The sequence below is a fragment of the Mastigoproctus giganteus genome, chromosome 7 (assembly GCF_048544385.1).
Source record: "Mastigoproctus giganteus isolate SK-2022 chromosome 7, ASM4854438v1, whole genome shotgun sequence".
NCBI lineage: Eukaryota > Metazoa > Arthropoda > Arachnida > Uropygi > Thelyphonidae > Mastigoproctus > Mastigoproctus giganteus.
Genome location: NC_143581.1, coordinates 77,814,314 through 77,837,809, shown reverse-complemented (window position 1 = coordinate 77,837,809; position 23,496 = coordinate 77,814,314). Strand labels below are relative to the sequence as shown.

General features: G+C 35.7%; 1 protein-coding gene across 1 annotated transcript in view; it reads right to left on the bottom strand.

Annotated features, from left to right (window-relative positions):
• l(2)k05819 (transmembrane protein 94-like protein l(2)k05819) overlaps positions 1 to 23,496 on the bottom strand; it is an 809,128-nt gene that overhangs the window by 44,408 nt on the left and 741,224 nt on the right. Inside the window, exons 26-28 of the mRNA XM_090377739.1 lie at positions 19,546 to 19,694; positions 14,185 to 14,270; positions 11,759 to 11,852 (exon numbers count right to left, since the gene is read on the bottom strand). Of these exons, the coding sequence (XP_090233865.1) occupies positions 11,759 to 11,852; positions 14,185 to 14,270; positions 19,546 to 19,694 (329 nt within the window). The remainder of the gene's footprint in view (positions 1 to 11,758; positions 11,853 to 14,184; positions 14,271 to 19,545; positions 19,695 to 23,496) is intronic.

The window sequence follows — 23,496 nt, the reverse complement described above, 5'->3', positions numbered from 1 at the left end:
CATGCTTCGTGGTATGTAATTTTATTTTGTATTTTATATTTTTGAAACTTCTTTCCTCCAATGTTCACAGACTTTGGAGTAAGCTGGATGATCACCTTTACATTTTGGACAGGATGGTGAATGTCTGTTTGTATATAGTCCTTGGAATTATGGCATAGTTAGGATAAACTGTATTTAAGTGACCAAAATTTTGGCACTTATAGTCACTTATAGAATTTGGGATGTATGGTTGTACACGACGTTTGTAATAATCAGCTTGGATAAAGTTTGACATATCTGGTGTATTAAAAGTAAGAATCATATGATGTTTGGGAATTAATTCACCTTCTTTCTTTCTTAATATGTGCTTTTCCTGTATAACTTTTGGTTCTGTAGTTCCTAGAGAAGTTCCTCATCTGCAACATTCACCAGAGCCCATTCAGATATGATCCCTTTCGATGTATTCAATGCAGAATGGGGATAATTTCAACAGGTATCTTAGCAAAAGTGGTAATATTAAGTAGTAATTCAGAATGTGTTTGAGTAGTAGTTTCTATGAGAAGATCCCATTGCAGTTGTTTAACCAGTTATGGTGGGCTGGCAGCATTCTCCAAACATTTTTCGTTTAGAAAGGGAGAAAGTTTATCCGTAGACTGATTTAATAGAAAATAGATTATAAGGAATGGTGGGAAGTCCTTTTGACAGTTTGTGTATTATGCCTGTTAAAGAGAGATTCAATTAATCGTCCACATTTATTTGTCTGTAGTGATCTCCAAAGTCCTGTAATCAACAACTTGCTGGCTAAAAGAAAGCTACTAAGATTTTCATACCAATAGACAGGTAATGCTCAAGGTAGAGACCCAAATAGATGACAAAAGAACTGATGACAGAGAAGAAATATGCATGTAATTTGATACTAAAGGAAATTATGAGAAAAGTTATCAAAAAGTGCATAGGACACTAACAAGGATTTATTCACTTATATTAGCAGTAAAAGGATAAGAATCGGTCATATTGGTCCATATGATATCTGTGGTAACAGTATAGATGATCCCGAAGTGGTTGCATGCTGATAAGCTGAATAAATATTTTATTATCAATAGTGACAGATGATGCAAGAAAGCAAGCTTATACGGCATCAGTCAAAAAATAAAAATAATTCCCATTTTTCACCTATCCATCCTCTACCAATAGTTATTATTATAATTAGCCTTATGGTGCAAGGAAGCCTGAGGCTTTTGCTCTTGGTCTAGTTCGTCCTTGAACTTATTCAAACTACCCACTTCCACAACAATGGGTGAAAGTTTGTAGTAGTAGTAGAGGCACTTGATGCAAGAAGAAAAAAGGTGTATGAGCTTATGTAGCATCAGCCAAAAAAAAAAAAAAAAAAAAATTGCAATTTACAGAACTTAAGCCTTTCTTGGTAAGGGCAACCCTTTATTCCCCTCACCAATCTCATTACCCTTCTTTGTACTCATTCCAGCAGTTCTACATCCTCGCTAAAATTAGGACTCCAGACCTGTATGCAGTACTCAAAGTGTGGCCTGACCATTGCCTTATACAAAGAGATAATCACCTCCTTATCCCTACTAGCAAAATTCCTGTATATCATTGACAAAACCCAATGAGTTGCTCTGAAAGCCTATCTGCACTGCTCAGAAAACTTCATATCTGACTGAAGTTGAATGTTGTTCCAGCATCCAACCACCCGCTGGCTGAAAGCAAACTTATGCACACCTATTCTTCCTAATTTTAAATTTGTGAATAGTCCAGGCAAGAGGAAGAATTCTATCAGCATTGAGTTTGCCCAAGGCATTGAAAACCTTACACACCCCAATCAGATAGTCTCACAGGTGCCTAGTCTCCATATGCTGCAATTTGCAGAACTGAAGCCTTTTGTGACAAGAGCGCCCTCTTTCTTCTCCTCACCAATCTCACTGCTCTTCTCTGTGCCTGTTCCAGCAGCTCTACATCCTTCCTAAAACAAGGCCTCTGGACCTGTATGTAGTACTCAATATGTGGCTTGACCACTGTCTTATACAATGGAATAATCACCTCCTTATTCCTGCTAGCAAAATTCCTGAATATCATTGACAAAACCCCATGGGCTGTCCTGGAAGCCTGTCTGCACTGCTCAGAGAACTTTAGATCTAACTGTACAATTACTCACAGGTTTTTTCATTTTCCACTACCTTGAGTGTAGTGGAAAATGTTAATGTACCACACAGTTGGTACGTTAATATGGAATTACAGCTACGCATATGCAGTACCTTGCATTTTTCATTGTTAAACTTCAATTGCTAAATATTTCTCAGTGCATTTGTTTAATTTTTCTAGATCTTGCTGTATTAGCATACATTCATTACTATCATTAACCATCCCACAAACCTTTGTATCATCTGCAAACTTAGAATAAGCTTGATATACCCTCATCAATATCATTAAAAAGGAGAGAAAACAATAATGGGCCCAGCACTGGACACCGTGGAACTCCACTAATAACATTTTTCCACAAAGAGCAGTGTACATTGATAACTACTCTTCTTCTGCCACCCAACCATCCCTTTATCTATAGCAGTAACTTGTTCTTAATCCACACTGCTCCAATTTGTACAGCAGTCTTTTATGTGCAACAGTATCAAATGCTTTCCTGGAATCCAAGTATATGATATCAAAATTATTTTTTTCATTCAGTTCCATTGTGACTGGATCATAGTATCCAATCAAATTAGTCAGACAAGATCTCCCCTTAACAACCCTATGCTGGGACTGAAGCATAACTGCATTCCTGCCTAAATGGTCCTGCATTACTTCTTTAATCAGCTGATTCCATTATTTTCCTGGAACAAAGTTAAGGTAAAAGGTCTGTAATTACTCGTATCACCTTTTGATCTCCCCTATGTGAACTGTGGATACATATGCACATCTTCAGTCTACAGATACTTTCCCTGAATCCAAAGATGCTCTCATAATTATGGCTAATAAAAGTGTTTAACAAATAATAAATAAAAGTAAGCAAATCCCACAAATAAAAATGAACAAGGCACCAGGACCTGATGGAGACTATCCAGTTATCCTGATGGAACCAGCAAAAGATTAAACAAACCTTAAAATTTTTATAATCAGAGCAACCTTAGATTCAGACAATATCCCTATAAATAGGAAGTGTGCAACCACCTCTTCTATTCACAAAGGTGGCTCAGAGGAGGGGGGAGGAGTGGGGAAGAATGAGTAACTGGAGACCTGCCAGTCCAACTTCTATTAAAAGCCAGATTACATCTGACTAATCTATTTAGTTAGCTATTATGAGGTTGTTAGTTTTATTTGGGTAGAAGGAATAACGTTAACATCATTTACTTCGGTTTCAGTAATGGTTATGACACAGACCCACATAAATATGTCATAGTATGAATCAGAGCTGTAATACTCAATATGTTCTACGTTGATAATAATATTAGTATATTTACTAATAAATATGTCATGTACGGAGCAATGTGGAATCATGCACTCATTTTATGAATGGATCCCATAGGGTTCAATTTTTGGCTCCCTAACTGTTTCTAATATTCATTAATAATATTGTAAGTATTTCAAGTTCAGTGTCTAGTTTCCTGATGATATGAAGGTGAGCAGAGTAGTTAATGAGTAGTAATCAGGATTTAGATAAATTATTCTGATGGGCTGAATAATGGCAGCTGAGGATTAATATTGGAAAGATACAAGGTCCTGCATCTGAAGAGCGGTAATCCTAGAGTAATGTATTGATGTTGTGGTACCACTAATATCCACCAGACTGTAGATAAGGGCAATCTGATATGAAGTTTTTCTGAATAGTGTAGAAAGGCTGCTAGAACAACTCATGGAGTTTTGTCAATAACATATTGGAAATTTGCCGGTACAGATGGTTGATTATTCCATTATGTACAACGGATAAGCTCTGTCTAGAATACTACATGCAGGCTTAGAGCCTCCTCCCCTAATTCTGTACTATTTTTAAAAGGTCCATATCTTTCCTAAAGGTGATCTGTCAGAATGGCAAAGAGAAGAGTGAAGAGTTTGGTTAAAAGCCTAAAATGGCATTGTGAGAGCGAGAGACTTGTTTTGTAAACTAGTGTTTGGAAACCTGATACCTGATTTCCAAACACTAGTTTACAAAACACTTTGACATCTAGAAGAAGTGTTTAAGGTCTGAGTACTGATGAATTTTTATACTTAGTCAAGTGACAAACAAGGAGGAACAAAACTGAGAGGTGATATGTAGATGAGATGTCTGAATGAAATTTTCTTTTAGTCAAAGGGTGAATTACTTCAGGAATAAACTTGCACATACTCTTATGGTGTGTTTATGTTTTAAAATTAAAACCTCGAAATACCAAACATACTGAAACCCATAGTAACTAAGTACTGTGTGCAAAGGTAGGAGCTTGGAACAGAAGATACTTGCTGACCTTGGACTTGAATTTTCGTAGATTATAATTTTCGGGAATCACATTCAAAGAAAGTATAAAGGTTATTGCAGGACATAAGAAGAAGCGACAAAGGCCATGCATGAGTGAGGGCTAAGAATACTCTTGCAGTGTCTTCCTCTAGACAGAGCTTTCACCAGTTGACTTATAAAGGATGTATTTAAATGTTCTAATGTATCACTCTGTTTGACGACAGCTTCTTTATCCTAGCACAGCCAGAAGTAAACTAAGTTTGTCTATACTCACACCTCAATAACCTTTATCCAAATTGTGAGCTTCCAACTGTCTTGGAAAGTATCTGTTGTACTTATCATATCTTATTACATGTTTTGTTGGAGAGAAAGCACATTTTTTTTTAAATACTCATCCACTGTTGCAGATTGCAAATTTTTTCAAATTATAGTCCAGTCCCCTTTCTTTTAAAAGGACCATGTACTGATATCTATGACATTTCATTAATATTTTGCACAATGTATCTTCACTTCAAAACTAATTAAGAAATACTAAATTATTCAGGGTTTTTCAGTCTGCAAAACATGCAAATCAATCTGTGAAGGCATGTATCAAACTGGACAAAAATGGCCTAAGAGACCGATGATCCATAAAACCAGTAGCAATAACAGTAAAATATACAAAAATATATATATACAATATCTTTAATGTACTTTGCAAATTTAGAATTACAATCAAAACTAAACACATATCCAGTGGTGAGCTATAGTGGGCTCGCGAAAGCCCACTGTTATTTTTTTTTTTGAAAATTTGCGAGCCCTTTGGTCAGACGATCATTTATTTTACAAATGAAATCCTGAATGCAATCAATGAGTATCCAGAGCCAAAACTATGGTGAGGCGAGTGGGGCCCCATTCTCATCATTTTATGGCAAAATCGACCAGTTGTATTTTAAAATTGATTAATTTTTGATTTTATTACAGTCGGACCTCTGTTTAACCAACTTCTTTATAGGAAATTTTTTAAAATTCCTCTTAGTAATTACATTTAAATAGTTTCCGTTGAACGAAGAAAATTTCCATGTAACGAACGGATTAGGAGAGACAATTTTGTATGCATTGTTCTCACCTCTGGCCTTTAGGCAATTAGAAAGCACGAATTAAGGGTGAAAGGATTACCGTTTCACAATGTTGGTTAGTGGTGTCCCTAAAACCTATGCAGTCACATATCAAGAAGTCGCGCTAGTCAATATGCGTTCCACATCCAGTCAGAGGTTTAAGAAGATTCCCAACATGGGTAATAGCCTCTGGTTAACCTGCATTTTGGTTCCTCTTTACACCGAGAAACAGGATATGTTTTTCAGAGAAGTGAGTGATCCACGCCTTCCAGTAAATTTCTCCTGTCTAAGTTTACATGGTGATAGTAGCTGAATATCTGTGTGATTTCGACATTTTGCACAGTATTCAAAGAACTAGTGACAGCTAGTTCTTTGAATAGTTCCTCTACATTGCTACTAGACCTGAAAAGGTCTAGAAGCAACGTAGAGGGGGGCATTGAAGCAACTAAGATATTACATATACTTTACGAAGATGAAATACTGGCAGATTTTGAAACTTCGTTGAGGCTTTCACTGCGCAGAAAATGTTCTAAAATATTACTATTATTAGCCTTATAGTACAAGGAAGCCCGAGGCTTATGCTGTACCAGGTGAGAGAGAGAGAGTCAGAAGTAAAAGGGAATCACCAAGAAAGAGAAGAATGATGATGATATCCAGCTTAGGACCCTGGGTGTGGCAAGCCCATACTCACTAGATGTGAGCTCCTGGGGTATACTGGCATAAAGGCAATAATTAAAAAAACAAACAATAAGGATGATTGCTAAAGAACTTGATGTGGAAACTATAAAGATTGTTCAGGCCACAATGGGCAGCCTGTAGCTTGCGGATGGCAATTGCGGGTTGGAGAAATTATCCCGCTTTGTGTAAATATTCCAGATTATTAAGTCTACTTTTATATCTGGAATTTCTTAATGATTTAGAACTAATGATCGACATCCTGCACTTTCTTACTTTTCAGAAGCTTTACAGAATCACTATGGTAAAAGCAGATAAATTAATTATTCGAACTATCAATGCTATTGTTAATTTGAAAATTCTGAAGGAAATTATGAAGGTAAAATTAAGAGCATGTTGAAGGAATCAAAATCTAAAGTAAGAACACATTTAAAAAATTACCTCGTGACAAGTTATTAATGCAACAGAGTAATTTTAAATTAAATAAAGAAAATAATGATACTATTGATGACGAGGAATTGAAAGAATTTTAAACACATGCTACCCGAAATCATGGAATATGAAAGAACTTTCATCTCGGTGACAAGATGGTGAAAACCGAATGAGAAATTTAAGTTTTCTAATAAAAAAACATGAAATAAAAATTAATGATTTTAGAGATTTTGTCAAAGACAGTTTATTTTTAAAATCAAGTGAAATTCCCTTTTCAATTAAGAAAGCCAGAAATATCTTTGAAACTACTGTGATTAGCAGTGCTGAAGCTGAGCAAGCTTTCAGCGTAATGAATAATATCGAGTGAATGAATGAATAATGTTGACAATTAAACACGTTGCAGATTATGGTGACCATACATCTAAATGGAAAACCATTGCTTAAATTTGATCCGGACTGTTACATCAAATCATTCCTCTGTATTGAGGAATGATTTGATGTAATTGCGTAATTTGCGCTCAGCTATTGAGCAAAGCAGAAGATTGACAACAAATATTAATAAAGAAGTAAATTGTATATGGCAATTTTTAGAATAAATTTTTCTTGAATATTTGCATAATAATTTTTTTTTTCATGTAATCTGTGATTTTTGTGCACTTTTCTAGAAAAACACTATTCTAGAAAAAGTTCTAGAATAGTGTTTTTTTTATGAAATATCTGTTTTTATATTGTGGAATGTTTTGTGATAGTTATTATGTTATTTGTGATATGGGAAATATTTCATGTTATTTTTTATTCACAATATTAAAATTTTGTGATGAAAAAATTGTATCCATTATATTTCCCTAGTTGTGAAAAAAAAGATGAATAAAACAGTTGCGTGTGTGCTGAGCTCGTTGGTAGATGGGTTATGTGAAACATCCTTTGCATTTCTTTTGGGTATTTTGATTACGAAATAAAAGAGCTTTTGTACTGTAAATATTTTATTGATCATTCACAAATTTTCATAATTTCTGGAAGACAAGATATAATAGATTTATGATAACTAAAGTAAGAGTAAATTTAGATACTTGCGACTGCAATGTATCTAAATGTCTCTGGAAAACAGCATTGATTGAAGTACCGATCTTGTAGTTGAAATGGCATACACAGCTATACACAGCTATTAAGGGCACCTAACAATGGAATGAAATGAAAATGCGAGAAGAAAAAAAACAAATTGTTGACAAATATTTGTATTGTTGCGGTCATATGATAAACACTTGTATTGTCACAGTCATATGACAAATATTTGTATTGTTGCAATTATACTTACCCCAGTGGTATTTCAAGAATATGACTGTGACATCATACTATTCAAAAATTCTCAAAAGAACTCCAGACACTATTGTATCCAAATATCATTGTAAGGGGAGGCACGATAACCAGGTTTTAAAAATTTTTTTTTTTTTTTTTTTTTTTCAGACCTAGGAAAGTTATACACATACATTTATGTGCATGGTTAAGGGATAATAAGCCCCATCTGTCCACCCCCTAAATCCACCCCTGACTCAAGATATCGTACCGGTCACGAAAAATGTGGCACGTGCTCTAATCACACTACTCTAGTGCGAGTGTGGGAAGCACCTCTGGTGGAAGCCACGGATGACGTCACTTCCATGACTGCCGACCGGGCTAGCCGGGTGGTAAAGTGCCTGCCTGGCAACCCAAAGGTGTCGCGGGTTTGAATCCCGCCTTGGGCTTGGATCAAAGTACTGCAAAAACCTTGGGAGGTGCATTATGGCCACAGAAGATAATGCACCAACAACTACCAAAAAACTTCCGTGACTGATGAAATTTACTCAGTAGAAAGTCGGATAAACTGTGAGTCCACTGTTAAAATATTCACAGCACCACTGCACATATCAATATATAACAAATGTACTTGCGTGGTGAATTGAAAGCTGAATGAAAATTAAATCTATTATTGGATCAGAGAATTGAAATCTCAACTTCAGCTCCCTTTGGATCAGAGTGTGGAAGTGAAACTAAAATTAAAGCTGTGAACTGGTATTAAAAAATAAAAGAAGACAGTTTTTTAATATAAATGAGGTTACATGTGTAAATAAAAAGATGCATTAAAATCTAGTTTTAACACATTTCCTAGAGTTTATAAACAAGTGCAAAATGTGCGTCCATAATAAAAAAAAAAAACAAAAAAAAAAAAAAAAAAAAAACAGTGCAATTCTCAGAAATTTTCTCAGGGAAAAACTTATTTTTTATTCTGGGTGACATTTTGACCAGAAGGAAAAGACCAAAAAAAACTTAAAATTCAGTTGCCTTTTCTTATGATTGGAACTAGAAGCTCGAGTGTATGTATGCATCACAAGAGGAACTGCCTTAAGGATGGAGTAGCAATGGTAAATTTACAGTTTTATTTAAATCAAGCTATCTTAAATTTTAAGTAACAAAATTGTGTAACAAAGTTATTGGTAATAATATTAAAATAACAAATAAAAGTTATGATGGTAATAATTTATAATGAAATGGTTTGTTTTGAGCTTGCACGCACACTGTATTTCATGTGTATGCTTTGGTATCAGTCATAAGATGAAAAGAATTTCTAGGCTTTTGCAGCACCAGCAAAATAAAATAAAAAATTAATAACATAAAAAATAAAACCTAATGTTCTCCACTCCTTAGAGCCTTATAGACCTCAATAAGAAGCAAAAAGTGCCTAGTTACTGAGTTTTATAGCCTGGATATGGTTAGTCTTTCCTCATATGGCTGTCCTTTCAGTATACAGGTAGTTCTCGACTTTGAGTTAATTCGTTCCTAGTGTGCGCTCGTAAAGGGGGAATTTATTTCCCATAGACATAAGGTTAAAAATAGGGGTTACATTCTCAACAATGAAATTAGTTAGCTAATTAGTTTATGTTTAAACAATGATTGATTTATCAAAAGAAATGAAACGTAGCCTGTAAAATCAAGCAAATTATAATAATAGAGAAATTATTTATGACTTTCAAATGTTAAAGAATGTTTATTCATCATCATCGACTAAATGCACATTCACTGATCACTCATTATTGGCTTGGCACTTGTTGGTTTGTTGCACAAAGGAATCGTCTTCTTCAGATATATTTCAAGAGGTGTTTGTTTCCAAGATAATCTTCTCTTTTAATTATAAATTTCACGATTGCATGCATAAGCATTTTTTAATGGCACGCACAAATTGCATATTGTTTGGTTTTTTTTTTTTAGGAGCATTAGCAACTAAGACCATATTGCTCCGGGGATATGCGGTGGTCATTCCTTGACCTTTCCGCATCCTCCGTATTTGGTGGTGATGGGCTTGAACCCCGGTCTAATCAAGAAGCGTGTGCTATGCATTGCTGCTCCTACCCACCTGGCTATGGAGGCGCCACACAAATTGCAACTAACACGATTCGCGTGGAGTAACAAGTTTACGAAGCTTAAAATAAAAGGAAAGAAGAAAAGAGGCGATTGAAGATTTCAGTAAAGGGGAAACACATTTCACCATAATAAAAAACCACACAATTCCAGCTATTGGTATTTTTGCAAATGCAAGAAGATAGAGTTTACTACCCATTTATAATTTTATGCACTATCAGAAAAGCCCAATAAACTGGAAAGTGCAATTGTTTTTATTGTTTTATGGTCGTGACCTCCAGAAATGTACTTTCGAAAAATATCACAGAGCCGTTCAAAACTGTTTCTTATAATGGAACATGTGATAATGATGAAAGTGTAGTGTGTTTAATGATTTGAATTGGTAACTAATAAAATTTACAAACCATGCTCATGACCTTTTATATGGCTTTTATATGGCCTCGTAACCTTAAAAATTACATTTTAGAGAGATCTTCTTCTTCTTCTTCTTTAATGCTGCCGAATGGCGTTTGCGACTTCGTTTTGATATTGTTCTCTGTCTAGCGCTGCGTGTAGAATTTGTGCTGTTGTCATGTGAAGCCAGGTGTTGATGTTATCTAGCCATGCCATTTTCGGTCTGCCTGGGCGTTTCTTGCCTTCGATTTTTCCCTCCAGGATGAGTGGTAGTAGGTGATATTTTTGTTGGTTCCTAGCGATGTGACCTAGGTATTTGCATTTCCTGCTGATGATGGTTTTGAGCAGGTCCCGTTCCGTGTGCATGTCCTGCAGGACCTGTGCGTTGGTTATCTTGGCTGTCCACGGAATTTTCAGCATTCTTCGGTAGAGCCACATTTCGAAGGCCTGGAGCTTTATTGTAGTGGCTGATGTTAGAGTCCAGGTTTCTACACCGTAGAGCAGTATTGGCCAGATGTAGCATTTCAATGTGCGTAATCTATCATTGAAGTTTTCAAGGGAAGGATAATCCAAGTAGTTTCCCGTTGCTTTCTTGGATCACAATTTAGTTGAAAAGGTCGTGTGTGGACCTTTTCAACTAAATTGAAAAGGTCCACACACGACCTTTAGAGAGATAAATAGTGAAAATTTCACTATTTATCTTCATTTTAGAGTGATAAATAGTGATATACAGTGAAAATTTCAACTTCCGAGATCTTGAAACTAATTACAAAAAAAAAAAAAAAAAAAAGATGTTATTGGGTTCATATTACGATATTTTAACAATATGATGGTGCCTCTGGAACTGATTATTATCGTAAAGTGGGGTACACTGTATTGTATAGCTATGCACGTGGTTTGGAATGTGGTATTTATGAATGTTTAGCATTCATTTTTTGCAATTAATGTTCAAATTTTCGATTTTGTTGATTGTTGATACTTGGAAAAAAAAAAAAAAAAAAAAACCTCCTAAACCTAGGAACTCGTAAAGCGAAAACTGCCTGTATAGTATTTTGCTGATTTCACCAAGAATGTCACCTGCCTTTGTACCTCTTCAGGGAATTGAATGTTTTTCAGGTGTGATTGTCATACTTGGACACAATATCCCAATTGTGGTCTCACTATTGCCTTATAAATTTATATTATGACCTTCTTATCTGTACAAGCAATGTCTGATAAATCGTCCTTGCCATCTGACATGATGTCTGTTGATTAGGATATTTTACTGTAGAATTAATAACATAACAGAAATAATTTCAAACAGGAAGATTTTTTAAAGTCTGAAAACATTTAACACATGCAATATACTCACACTATAATGACCATAATAACCCATAAGTGATTAGTAAGAGGGCTTTTTCTCCATAGTAAGTGTCCACGATGAACAAAGCCAACTGATATGGTAACTGAAAGATGAAGAATATGTTAGTACTGTTGTATCTGTTATATTAATTTTATGCACATAAAATTTAAGCTGGTATTAGTTGTGTCCCCGAACATGAAAAACACACTGGCAACTGATCTGAAAGACCAAACTTTCTTTTTTATTTCCTGAAAAAAAATTTCTTTGAATTCTGCATGGAGTATACCAATCCTTGATCTTTTACTAATGGGCTGCAATACTTCTTAATGAAATTTATTTATTTTTATGAAAAATTCAAAAATTTAAAAGTTGCCATTTCCAATGAAATTAAACTTCTATTAATTCATTTGAAGAAATAATTTTATAACATATACATAACACTTGTAGTTGCATTCCATTTTCAAGTTTATAAAGTCATTAAGTGCTCAAAAATTCAATGCTATCCAAGAGTTCATATTTATATCTCACAAGCAATTATATCTCATGAGGATCTCCAGCAGGCATGTTAATCCCCAAAAAATCTTGCTTTTGAGACTGCTGCATCTCTCAATCGAGGTTCTGCAAGAATCACTTTCATTAATGCTTGTGGTCATTAATGCACCAAATATTCTTGCACCTTGTCTATTTAAGTGTATCTCATTCTTGTAAAAAAAATCTCTCTTGTTAAGAACATACCATGCAGCGAGAAAATTGTATCCCATGAACCCTGAACAACTTCCCCACAGCTGAACTGACTGACAAGGCTTTTGTCATGTACTCCCTCCTATTGAGTCTGGGCAGAATTGCAGATACTTTCAAATTTAACCTTAACTCAACTTTTTCTTTGACAACTTTTGTTGTGTCCCTCCTATGAGGGCACGAACCCTGCTCTTCAGGCTCTCGTATTGGCCCATCAGAATGCTGAATTTGCATTTAATCTCCTTGCTCTTTGCATCAAAAACGCACACACAGATATCTCCTCTGGTTGTATCTTGTCTCTTTACAGATGACAATCCTGAGAAGCATTCATTTTTATTTGCTGCTCTAGTCCAAGACATGAGTTAGGTAAAATTTAGGTTAAAAATACCACACAAAACTAAGAGATATGAGTATAATAATGCTACAGCATTTCTAGGTTATGCAATGATAACACACACTATGTTACTGTATGTACTGTGTGATCGAGTTACATTGTAGTGGTCAGCTGAACCTCAGTGGTGGGGCAGGCCAAGGCATCTAGTCAAAGGTGCTTGAAAAGACTATCTTGTGAAATATAATATAATAAATGAATTTTCCCTTAACACTACTCTACTAAGGGTTGTTGCCTGACCAACGTGATAAACTACTATCATGTGGTCATACAGGAGATGCATTCTTGAAACAATTTTGATATTATATACATAGGCTTTAGCAAAGAATTTAATATGGTTCAATATGGAAGGTTGCTGTGTAAGCTGCACTGTACTGTGATTATGAGCAATATCATAAGGTGGATTGAGGGATGGCTGAAAGATAGGAAGCAGTGGGTTGTTATAAATGATAATTTTATAATAACTATTATTACTATTCAAAGCAGTTGAGGTTATAAGGGAATTTTCAAGGTTCAGTGCCTAGGGCTACTTTTGTTTCTGATAATCATTTACATATTTGCTGTTACCAACTGCAAATATGTAAATGACTTACTGTAATTAATGTTGATGAAGAAATAAAGATAAAATATGGAAATTTGAAGAGAATATAAAGGTCAGGATGGTGGTTCATGATGAAAGTTCAACAGCTCCTTCAGAATATATCTTTGCATTTAGGGTGAAGGTAATTATAATCCTGTTATTCAAATAAATGGTGACACTGGGCTTGGGATACTGGTCTGGAAGCTGCATGTAAGGAAAGATATTGAGTGCACTGAGAGATTCCAGAAATGGGTAATTTGTTTGGGGAAAATTGCAAACTAATATCTGTATGGATTATGAGGTTTGGACACTACATATGGTTAATGTGATTGAGATGAATAAGGCACTGAATGGAGGCCAAATTAAATGACAATTGAATTTTCACATTGAAATGGGACAAAAAAAAAAAAAAAAAAAAAAATCAAATTAACAACTAGAAGCAGGTATGAGGGTCAGTACTTTCTGAAGGTGGGTTTTTTTTTTTGGTCGATGCAGAAAAATTCTGGTTTGAATGCAATCTTTGGTCTTGACTGCTACTATTACTATAAATTAAGGTATCATTTTATCTACTGCATGAAACACTGTATCTCACCAAAGCATTATAAGCAATATTAGGCAGTTTACTTATTTAAGCAAAGACTAAATAAAGAAACTAAATTTAACTAAAATGGCAAAAACATGAAAAGTTTTAAACAAGATAAAGAATAATTTTAAGTATAAACTTACCAAAATATAGAACAATCAAGAAGGCTAATATATTCTGGCTGAGAGTTAAGCTTGACTGCCATAACGGATCATCTATTCCTAAATTACTAAATATTAATGGCAATTAATATCTTATTTACAAAATTCCTTAGAAATATAAGTAAAACTTAAATTAACAACTAATCCATTGTATTTTATAATGTGAGTAGGATTGGGAGTCTGCTGAACTCTAACATTACAAAAAAATTACAGCATGCTTTTTATTTTTAGGTATTACCCCATTAATACAGAAGCAAGCAAAGATGCGAACCAACGTAAGCAGGGGTCGAGGTGTGGCACTCACACCACACAGTCATGTGTGGTGTGGGTGCCACACCTCGACCACGCCCCTCGGTGTTACCAGGCATTACTAAGTGGCAGATGACTCTCATCAACAGGTGCAATTCCACCACTTTGCTTATTGGAGGCTTGAAGTGGTGGAACCCATGTTTAATCTCCAGAGCTACGTTCCAGTCAACCTTTCCCCATATCTTCCATCAAGCAGTACGACTGATGTCATTTGAGGTTACGATGAACACCATGGCGAGATCCAAACTTCCTTAAATTTCGAGGGTACAGCTCTAAAACGGTGTTCGCAGGCCGGCCGCTAGTTAGTTACATCAGACCGAAACTATTGGAATTCTCAAGGAGGCTTCTGGATCAGAAATATATAGAAATTTTTCTAGCAGGGATAAGGAGGTGATTATTCCCTTGTATAAGGCAATGGTCAGACCACACCTAGAGTACTGTATACAGGCCTCATTTCAAGAAGTATGTAGAGCTGCTGGAACAAGTACAGAGAAGGGCAACAAGAGTAGTGAATGGAACAAAGGGGTGCTCTTATGAAGAAAGGCTTACGTTTTGCAAATTACAGTGTCTGGAGACTAGGCACCAGCGAGGTGATCTGATAGAGGTGTATAAAGCCTTGAATGGTTTGAGCATGCTCAATGCTGATGGGATTTTCCCTCTTGCTCAGAATAATCACCTGAGAGGGCATAAATTCAAATTGAGGAAAGACATGCAGAAATTTGCCTTTAGCCAGCGGGTGGTTGGTTGGTGGAACAGACTTCCATCCCTTGTCGTGGAAGTTGATAGCCTAAATAAGTTTAAGGCTCGAATCACTTGGAACACTTTGACTTCCTCTCTTTGCAACTTGACTTTTCCAGTCCAACATTACTATCAGTGATGTAAGTTTCCTTGGTGATTTTAATGTTCACAACTTCAGCCGGCTTCCCTTTTCTAGTCACACAGAACCGGCCAGTTCATGGTTTTCCAATTACTAATGACTTTGCACAGATTGTTCATTTACCTATCAAAATATCTGACAATCGTAACCATACAGCCAACAAGCTTGATCGTTTTCTCACAAACAACCCTTCTAATTACAAGGTCAAAGTGAGTGGTCATTTAGGCACCTCAAATCATAACTTGGTGATTGTCTCTTCTCAAATGGAGCCTTTATCTCATGGCTATTCCCAACCTCGTGTTGTTCTGCATTACAAGAATGCAAAATGGTATGACCTGCCAGATTTCTTTTCTTCTTTTCCTTGGTTGGATTACAGTTTCAAATCTTCTGATGTCAACATCTGCTCAGATCGCGCCAGAGAAATTATTCTTGTAGGAATGGAATCCTTTATTCCACACCCTACTTTTAAATCTCTTCCTTTATCAAAACCTAGGTTTTCCAATAAATGTAATAAGGCTGTTAAAGAGAAGAATGTTGCACATCGTAATTGGCTTTCTTCCAATTCCCCAGTTTCATTTTCTGCCTACACCCAACTTGCTTCTTTCACTAATGGCAGCCAAGCATTCTGGTCTCTTGCCAAAGCTATTGGCCGCAACTTTTGCTCATTTCTGCTCCCATCTTTGTCTAAACCAGATGGTTCTGTTGTCACTTCAGCCAAGGATAAAGCTGACCTGATAGCATCCCATTTTTATTCCAACTTATGTATTAATGAACTTGGTAAAACACCTCCCATCATTCCCAACAAGCTCCATTCAATGCCTCCTATGGTCTTCCGTCAAAAGGATGTCAGAAGGATTTTGACGAACCTTGATGCTAAGAAAGCTCCAGGTCCTGACGGTATTTCTCCACTTGTTTTCAAAACCTGCACTCCTGAACTTACTCCTGTTCTTTGCCACCTTTTTTCACTTTCTTATTCTAAAGGTGTTTTTCCTTCTGCTTGGAAATTTGCTCATATCCAGCCAGTTCCTAAAAAGAATGACAAATCACTCCCATCCAATTTTCTTCCCATTGCAATTACTTCTATTCTTTCTAAAGTAATGGAGAAATCAATTAACCACCAACTCTTAAACTATCTAGAAACCTTCCACCTGATCAATGATCGCCAGTATGGATTCCATCAGTGTCGATCCACTGGTGATATTCTGGCCTATGGACAAATTCAATGGAAAAGTTCGGTGAAACACAAGCAGTTGCTCTTGACATCTCAAAGGCTTTTGATCATGTTTGGCATAAAGGTCTTCTAAACAAGCTTCGATCTTATGGTTTGCCAACTGTTTTTTGTAATCGGTTATCCAGTTTTCTCTCTGATCGCTCATTGAGGGTGATGGTAGATGGCTCTCTGTCTTCTAACTTCTCCACTAATGCTGGTGTTCCCCAAGGTTCAGTTCTCTCCTCCACTCTTTTCCCCTTGTATATTAATGATCTTCTTCCATTGACCGGAAACCTATCCATAGTTTTGCTGATGATAGCACATTGCATTCCACTTTTGATTTTGAGAAACCTTGCCCTGCTCAATCAGATTCAACTTCTCGAAAATCTGCTACCATTTCCTTAAATGGTGATCTCCAGTGGAGCAAAGACAACTTAGTTGATTTCAATCCTTCTAAAACTCAGTCTTGTCTTATATCTCACAAAAAAGGAATCTTCTGCTCCTATGCTTATATTTGGTGACACTCTGATTTCTAGGCAAAATGATATTTCTTTTTTGGGGATTACGCTGACTTCTAATTCCTCTTGGCAAAAGCACACTACAAATATTGCTTCCTCTGCATCTAAAACACTTGGTTTTCTCTTTCGCTCTCAGTATTACCTTTCTTCCAAACAGCTTTGAGTTCAACTCTGTAAAACTGCAAAGCTGCCCTACCACGGAATATTTTTCTCACATCTGGGGTGGTGCCCCCAAAACCCTCTCTCAGGCTTCTAGATTCCATTCAGAAGAGGGCAGTTAGGTAAATTAATGACTCCTCTCTAACAGAGTCTCTCCACTCGCTGTCTAATAGACGTACTGTATCTGCTGCATGCCTTTTCTTCAGATGCTTCCATGGGCATTGTTCTTCTGAATTGGTTTCTATAATTCCCGCTCTCTCTCTTTCAAAACAGTCCGAGCATTTTTACTGTCCAACTTCAAACTCACATACCAACTTTTCATCTTTGTTTATTCCTTCAACTGCCGTTTTCTAGAACAAGCTTCCTTCATACGTATTTCCTGAAAATTATAGTCTACAGACGTTCAAGTCTAATGTCAACAAATATCTTCTTTCGTCTTCCCAACATCCAACCCATGCATGGTACTAAGTACTATAGGTACTAATACCTCTAGTGTTTGGAGTTTTCATAAAAAAAAAAACAACTAACCATCCTTTTATTCATAGCAGCAACTTGCCCATAATGCCATACTGCTCCAATTTGTTTAGCAGTTTTCTATGTCCGACAGTATAAAAAGCTTTCCTGAAGTCAAAATTATGATGTAGTCACAAAGGAACTAGATGCAAAAAGTAATTTTGATATCATATCAAAAAGTAATTTTGATATGATATCAAAATTACTTTTTGCATCTAGTTCCTTTGTGACCACATCATAATCCATTCAAACTAGTCAGACAAGACACCCCCTTAACAAATCCATCCTGTGCCTGAACTATAACTGTCTTGTCTAGATGATCCTGCAATGCTTCTTTAACCTGTGACTCCATCATTTTTCTGAGAACAGGTTAAACTAACAGGTCTGTAATAACTTCCTGTCACCCTTTGATTCCCATTTGGTAATTTCTGATAGATTTACACATCTCTAGTTCATGGGAACCTCCCATAATTGTGGCTAAGGATTTGCTAACTTCCTTTGCTGCCTCTTTTAATGTAACTGGATAGATCCTATCCACCCCAGGTGACTTTCTTATGTTCAACGTTAACAATTTCTCCTCCACTTTGCTCTCAGGTATTACAAAATTATTTAGCTTTCTGTTAGAGTTTGATAATCTTCTCTCCTCCCCTTTCCCACAGAATTCCTCATGTCTGAATTATGATGCAAAATACTCGATCAGTTTGTCAGCTACCTAGTCACTTGACTTGATTACAGACTAGCTTATATCTAACATTGGCTTCTGTATTGCCTGATAATTATATGCATCCGTTTAGGGCTAAAAGCTGAACAGCTTTCTTAGCTGGTATGAAAAGCCTATTATCTTCTAAGATTAATTCCTTGCTGTACATTTAAATGCTATTTTTAATTGCTTTTTTTCTTTTTTTGTAATAAGTTTAAACATTATACAACATTATACAAAAAAAAATTACTTTGATAATATGAATCAGAGCTGTAATGCTCAATACGTTTTATGTTGGTATCAATATTTGTAAAATAATAAGAGAAGTTTATCTGAATATAATACGTCGAACACTTCCGTATGATACTCTCCAGCAATTAAAAAGAAAAAAAAAATCGAAAATCTTACATTACAGTAAAAAATAATTAAAAATCAATTGAACACAATTAAAAGTCAATCTAATGCAATTAAAAATTAAATAAATAAATTAAAATAAATTTAACGAAAAAATTAGGAAGGAAAATTGTTTTGCAATTTTTTCATTAAATTTCTGTTAACTTGTTTATTTAATTTTTAACTGCATTAGATTGATTTTTAATTGTGTTAAATTGATTTTTAATTATTTTTTACTGTAATGTAAGATTTTCTATTTTTTCGTTTTAATTGCTGGAGAGTATCATACGGAAGTGTTCTACATATTATATTCAGGTTTTGTTTTTTGTTTATTTGGTTTTTAGCAGCATTAGCAAATAAGGCCATATTGCTCCGGGGATATGTGGTGGTCATTCTCTGACTTTTCTGCATCCTCCGTATTTGGTGGTCATGCTTCTTGACTAGACCAGGGTTCGAACCCTGGTCTAGTCAAGAAGCATGTGCTATGCACTGCTCACCCGGCTATTGAGATGCCATTATATTGAAGTAAACTTCTCTTATTATTTTAGAAAAAAAATTACTGCAAAATTTTAATTTTCATTATAATTTAATCAAAATATATATATAAAATTTATATACATTAACATCCTAATATTACAAACAAATGTTCATAGAAATTACTCACTCGGTATCCATAAATACCCAGCAAGGACCAGGAGCTTTTGTTTCTTGGTTGAAGCAGAAATGTGCCATTACACAAATAAAACAAGAAATTCCAATTACAACAGAAGGACAGAATTTTGCACAATAGCAGCCTAAGAAAAACAGAATGGTCTGCAAGAAAAAATATTAACAACAATAATCACTTATGGATTTATTTACTTATTCCTGATAATTATTTGACCATATTAATATAAATTTGACCCTCAATTCTGTTTTTGTTATTGCTATTTTTTAGGAAATAATATTAATAAACTGGTGATGTTTTGGCACAATGAAAATTTTGATCATATTGCAATTGGCACTTAGATGTCATGATTTTGTTAGGAGTGGTATATGCTTGAACTAGATTCTGAGGTTAATTTAGTATGAGTTGTATTATCTCCCATAACTTAAAGTCAAGAAGTCCTGCTTATTTGTGGAGAGATGAAAAGATGTAAGCCATGCCATTTGAAAGGAGATCATTCTATGATAATTGCCAGACTATAAATTCAATGCCACAGTGAAAACACAGTGAGGGCTCATCTTTTGTGAGTAAATATATATTAGTTAAATGAGTGTGCCCAATAAATGTTCACACAAAGGCTTTAATTAGATTTGGTTAAAGAACATACTTTATGTGAAGCAGTTTGAGTTTTCCAAGTTTTTGACCATTATGTATTTGTAGTCAAGTTATGGAACCTGGTAGGACAAGCAGAGTTCTAGGGTTGTTGAATTTCTGTCAACTGATTAGTGCATTGCCCAGAATTTTAAAGTGTCTAGGAATTGTGACAAAACACCACATATTGAGTGTTTCTCTAAGGTATAACAACTGAGATTGAATTTGATATAGGCAGAAGTGAATGAGAAACAGTTTATTATTTTGTTAATTTTGTAAATTTATGTCATGGAACTTGTATTTAAGACATTTTAAAAGATAAATTATCAAAGTGTTTTGAAATAAATTAATACAGCAGAAAGTTCAGCAGTGTAGCTGCTGAATTAAGCTAGAAACACCTAAGAAATGGTCATGTTTTGAAAAACTGTTGCATTCTTATCTGATAAACAGTTTTAGAACAATGTGCATATATTTGTATATTGAGAATACTGCAAGGAGGTAAACCCATTTTTCCTTGGAATAATATAAATAGCTTATAGACCTAGTCAAGCTCCTTGGTTTATTTTGAAATTAGATAGCACGATTCTGAAAGTTAATTAATACTTAGTGTCCGTATATTTACTGTTCGTAACTTGCAGCCACTGTTATACGACACAATGTATATCCTGAACTAGATAGCATAAGGTTTAAGGTAAAACTAGATAGCGAAAAACGTAGCACGGTATTAGAAATCTGTTAGCTTAGTATAGTATAGTATTATCAATTAATCGGTAAAATTTATTAATCTTGTTAAATTTCATCACCAATTAAATTGTACTTTATTAACTAAATACACACAATGACTTTGATTTTACTAATGTAACATTATTAATTAATACATAAAACTTGAGAAGAGATTTGGAAGTTATAAAACAAACGAAAGAGATAATACTCGATACCGTAAAAAAAAAATATATATATATATATATATATATATAGTGTTATAACTACATTGGAATATAAGTTTAGGGTTATAATTTTGTACTGAAATTGAAATTTTATTTGAAATTTAATCAAAATCATGACTCAGACCAGAGCAGCGAAGCAAAAGGCTCAAGCTAATGGGAGTGCTGTGGCTCAGGGGAGAACTGAGAGGGATAGTTGTCTTCTGAATCACAGTCTTTTAAAATGTACTGCTTGTTTGATGTTTGTGAAGTAATCAGTGACAGGACATGATATTGCCAAGTGGAATGTCTTTGTGTGTGCATGATGTAAGGAGTGTGAGGAAATCAGGCCACAACTCAGTGTTGTTATGGGCCTATATGAGAACTTGAAGGATATGGTGGATGCCCTGGAAGAATCTAAATTGAGGGATCCATCAAGCTCTCAACTGCCCACATCAATGCCACAGCTTGCACTTGATTATCACACAACAGAAACCGACAAGGCAGAATGCGCTGGTCCCACAGGTAGTAGTTTTCGGTGACTCTATTGTCAAGGAAAAGGGGAGCATATTGTGCAAAAAGGATAGGTGGAACACGACCAGGGTATGTCTGCCAGGGGCAAAGGTTGATGACACTGTACAGCAGATATCATCTTTTAAGGGCTCAAAAGATGATATAGATTTGGCACTAAGATATTAAGAGTAGGAGACCGAAGGAATTACTTAACAAGTACAGGTCACTGTTGAAAAAAAGCCGTGAATTAGAGTTGAATTTGAAAGGGTCTGCAATTCTGCAGAGACACGATAGGAGGAAGCATGACAGCCTTGTCGATCAATTTGGCTCTGGAGAGACTGCGCAAGGCTCAAGGGGTAGAATTTTTCTCAGCCTGGTCTGTGCTTGTTAACAGGAGAGACTGCTCTGCTTCTACAGGGATGGGATACACTTAAATAGAAAGGGTGCAAGAATATTTGCTGATGCTATCGAGGCAGTGTTAGGTGGGTCGGAAAACTGCTAGCTTGGGAGGGATACACGGACTAATAGATTAACAGTAGCTGCTGGTAGAGGTGAAAGTAATTCTTGCACTGTTTCTATTGGCATGAGCAGCAGGCTGGAAAACAAGATGCAGGAGATTTCAGAGACTGCTGGGAGTCATTGCAGTACAAGTAAACACATGGGCTTTTTTTTTTTTTTTTCATGAAAACCCCAAACAAGAGAGGTATTAGAACCTATAGTACTCAGTACCGTGCTTGGGTTGGAGGATGTGAAGATGAAAGAAGATATTTATTGACATTAGCTTGAACTCCTGTAGACTGTGATTTTCAGGAAATACATATGAAGGTAGGCTGTTCCAGAAAATGGCAGTTGAATGAATAAACGAGGAAGATAAAAAGTTCGTTCTGTGACTTTGAAGTTGGACAGTAAATGGATGTTGGTTGGTAGCAGCATGTGTACGGACTGTTTTGAAAAAGAGCGGGAATTATAGAAGCCAATTCACAAGAACAGTGCCCATGGAAGTATCTGTAGAAAAGGCATGCAGCAGAAACAGTATGCCTATGAGACAGAGAGTGGAGAGACTCTGTTAGAGAGGAGACATTAATTAACCTAACTGCCCTCTTCTGAATGGAATCTAGAAGCCTGACAGAGGATTTGGGGGCACCACCCCAGGTGTGGGAAAAATATTCCATGGTAGGGCAAATTTGCAATTTTTACAGAGTGAACAGCCGTCTGAAAGAAAAGTACCATTGAGAGTGAAAGAGAAAACCAAATTTTTTAGATGCAGAGGAAGCAATATTTGTAATGTGCTTGTGCCATGAAAGATTAGAAGTCAGGGAAATCCCCAAAAGAGATATATCATTATGCCTAGAAATTGGAGTATCACCAAAGATAAGTATAGGAGTAGAAGAATCCTTTTTGCGAGATATAAGACAAGACTGAGTTTTAGAAGGATTGAAATCAACTTAGTTGATTTCAATCCTTCTAAAACTCAGTCTTGTGTTGGGGTTGCTAAGAATAGGAACAAGTGCATGTATACTTGCGTGTACACCAAAGCTAGGAGTTTGGTAAATAAATTTGATGAATTTGAGGTGATGGTCAAACATCAAAGGCAGATATTGTTGGGATATCAGAGACGTGATGTCACACAGATATAAGGAATGCAGAAATGGAATTTGGGGAGTACAATGTGTACAGGAATGATAGACAGGATAAGAAAGGAGGAGGTGTCATGCTATTAGTTAAGAAACACAAAATCCAAGGAAGTACAGCCAGTTGACATGGCTGGACAGTGCAGTGTCGAGTCAGTTTGTGTGACATAAGCACTGGGAAATCAAAATTCAGAGCAGGAGTCTTTTTTGGGCTAATGACTCTGATGAGTATAATAAACAACTGTACAGGG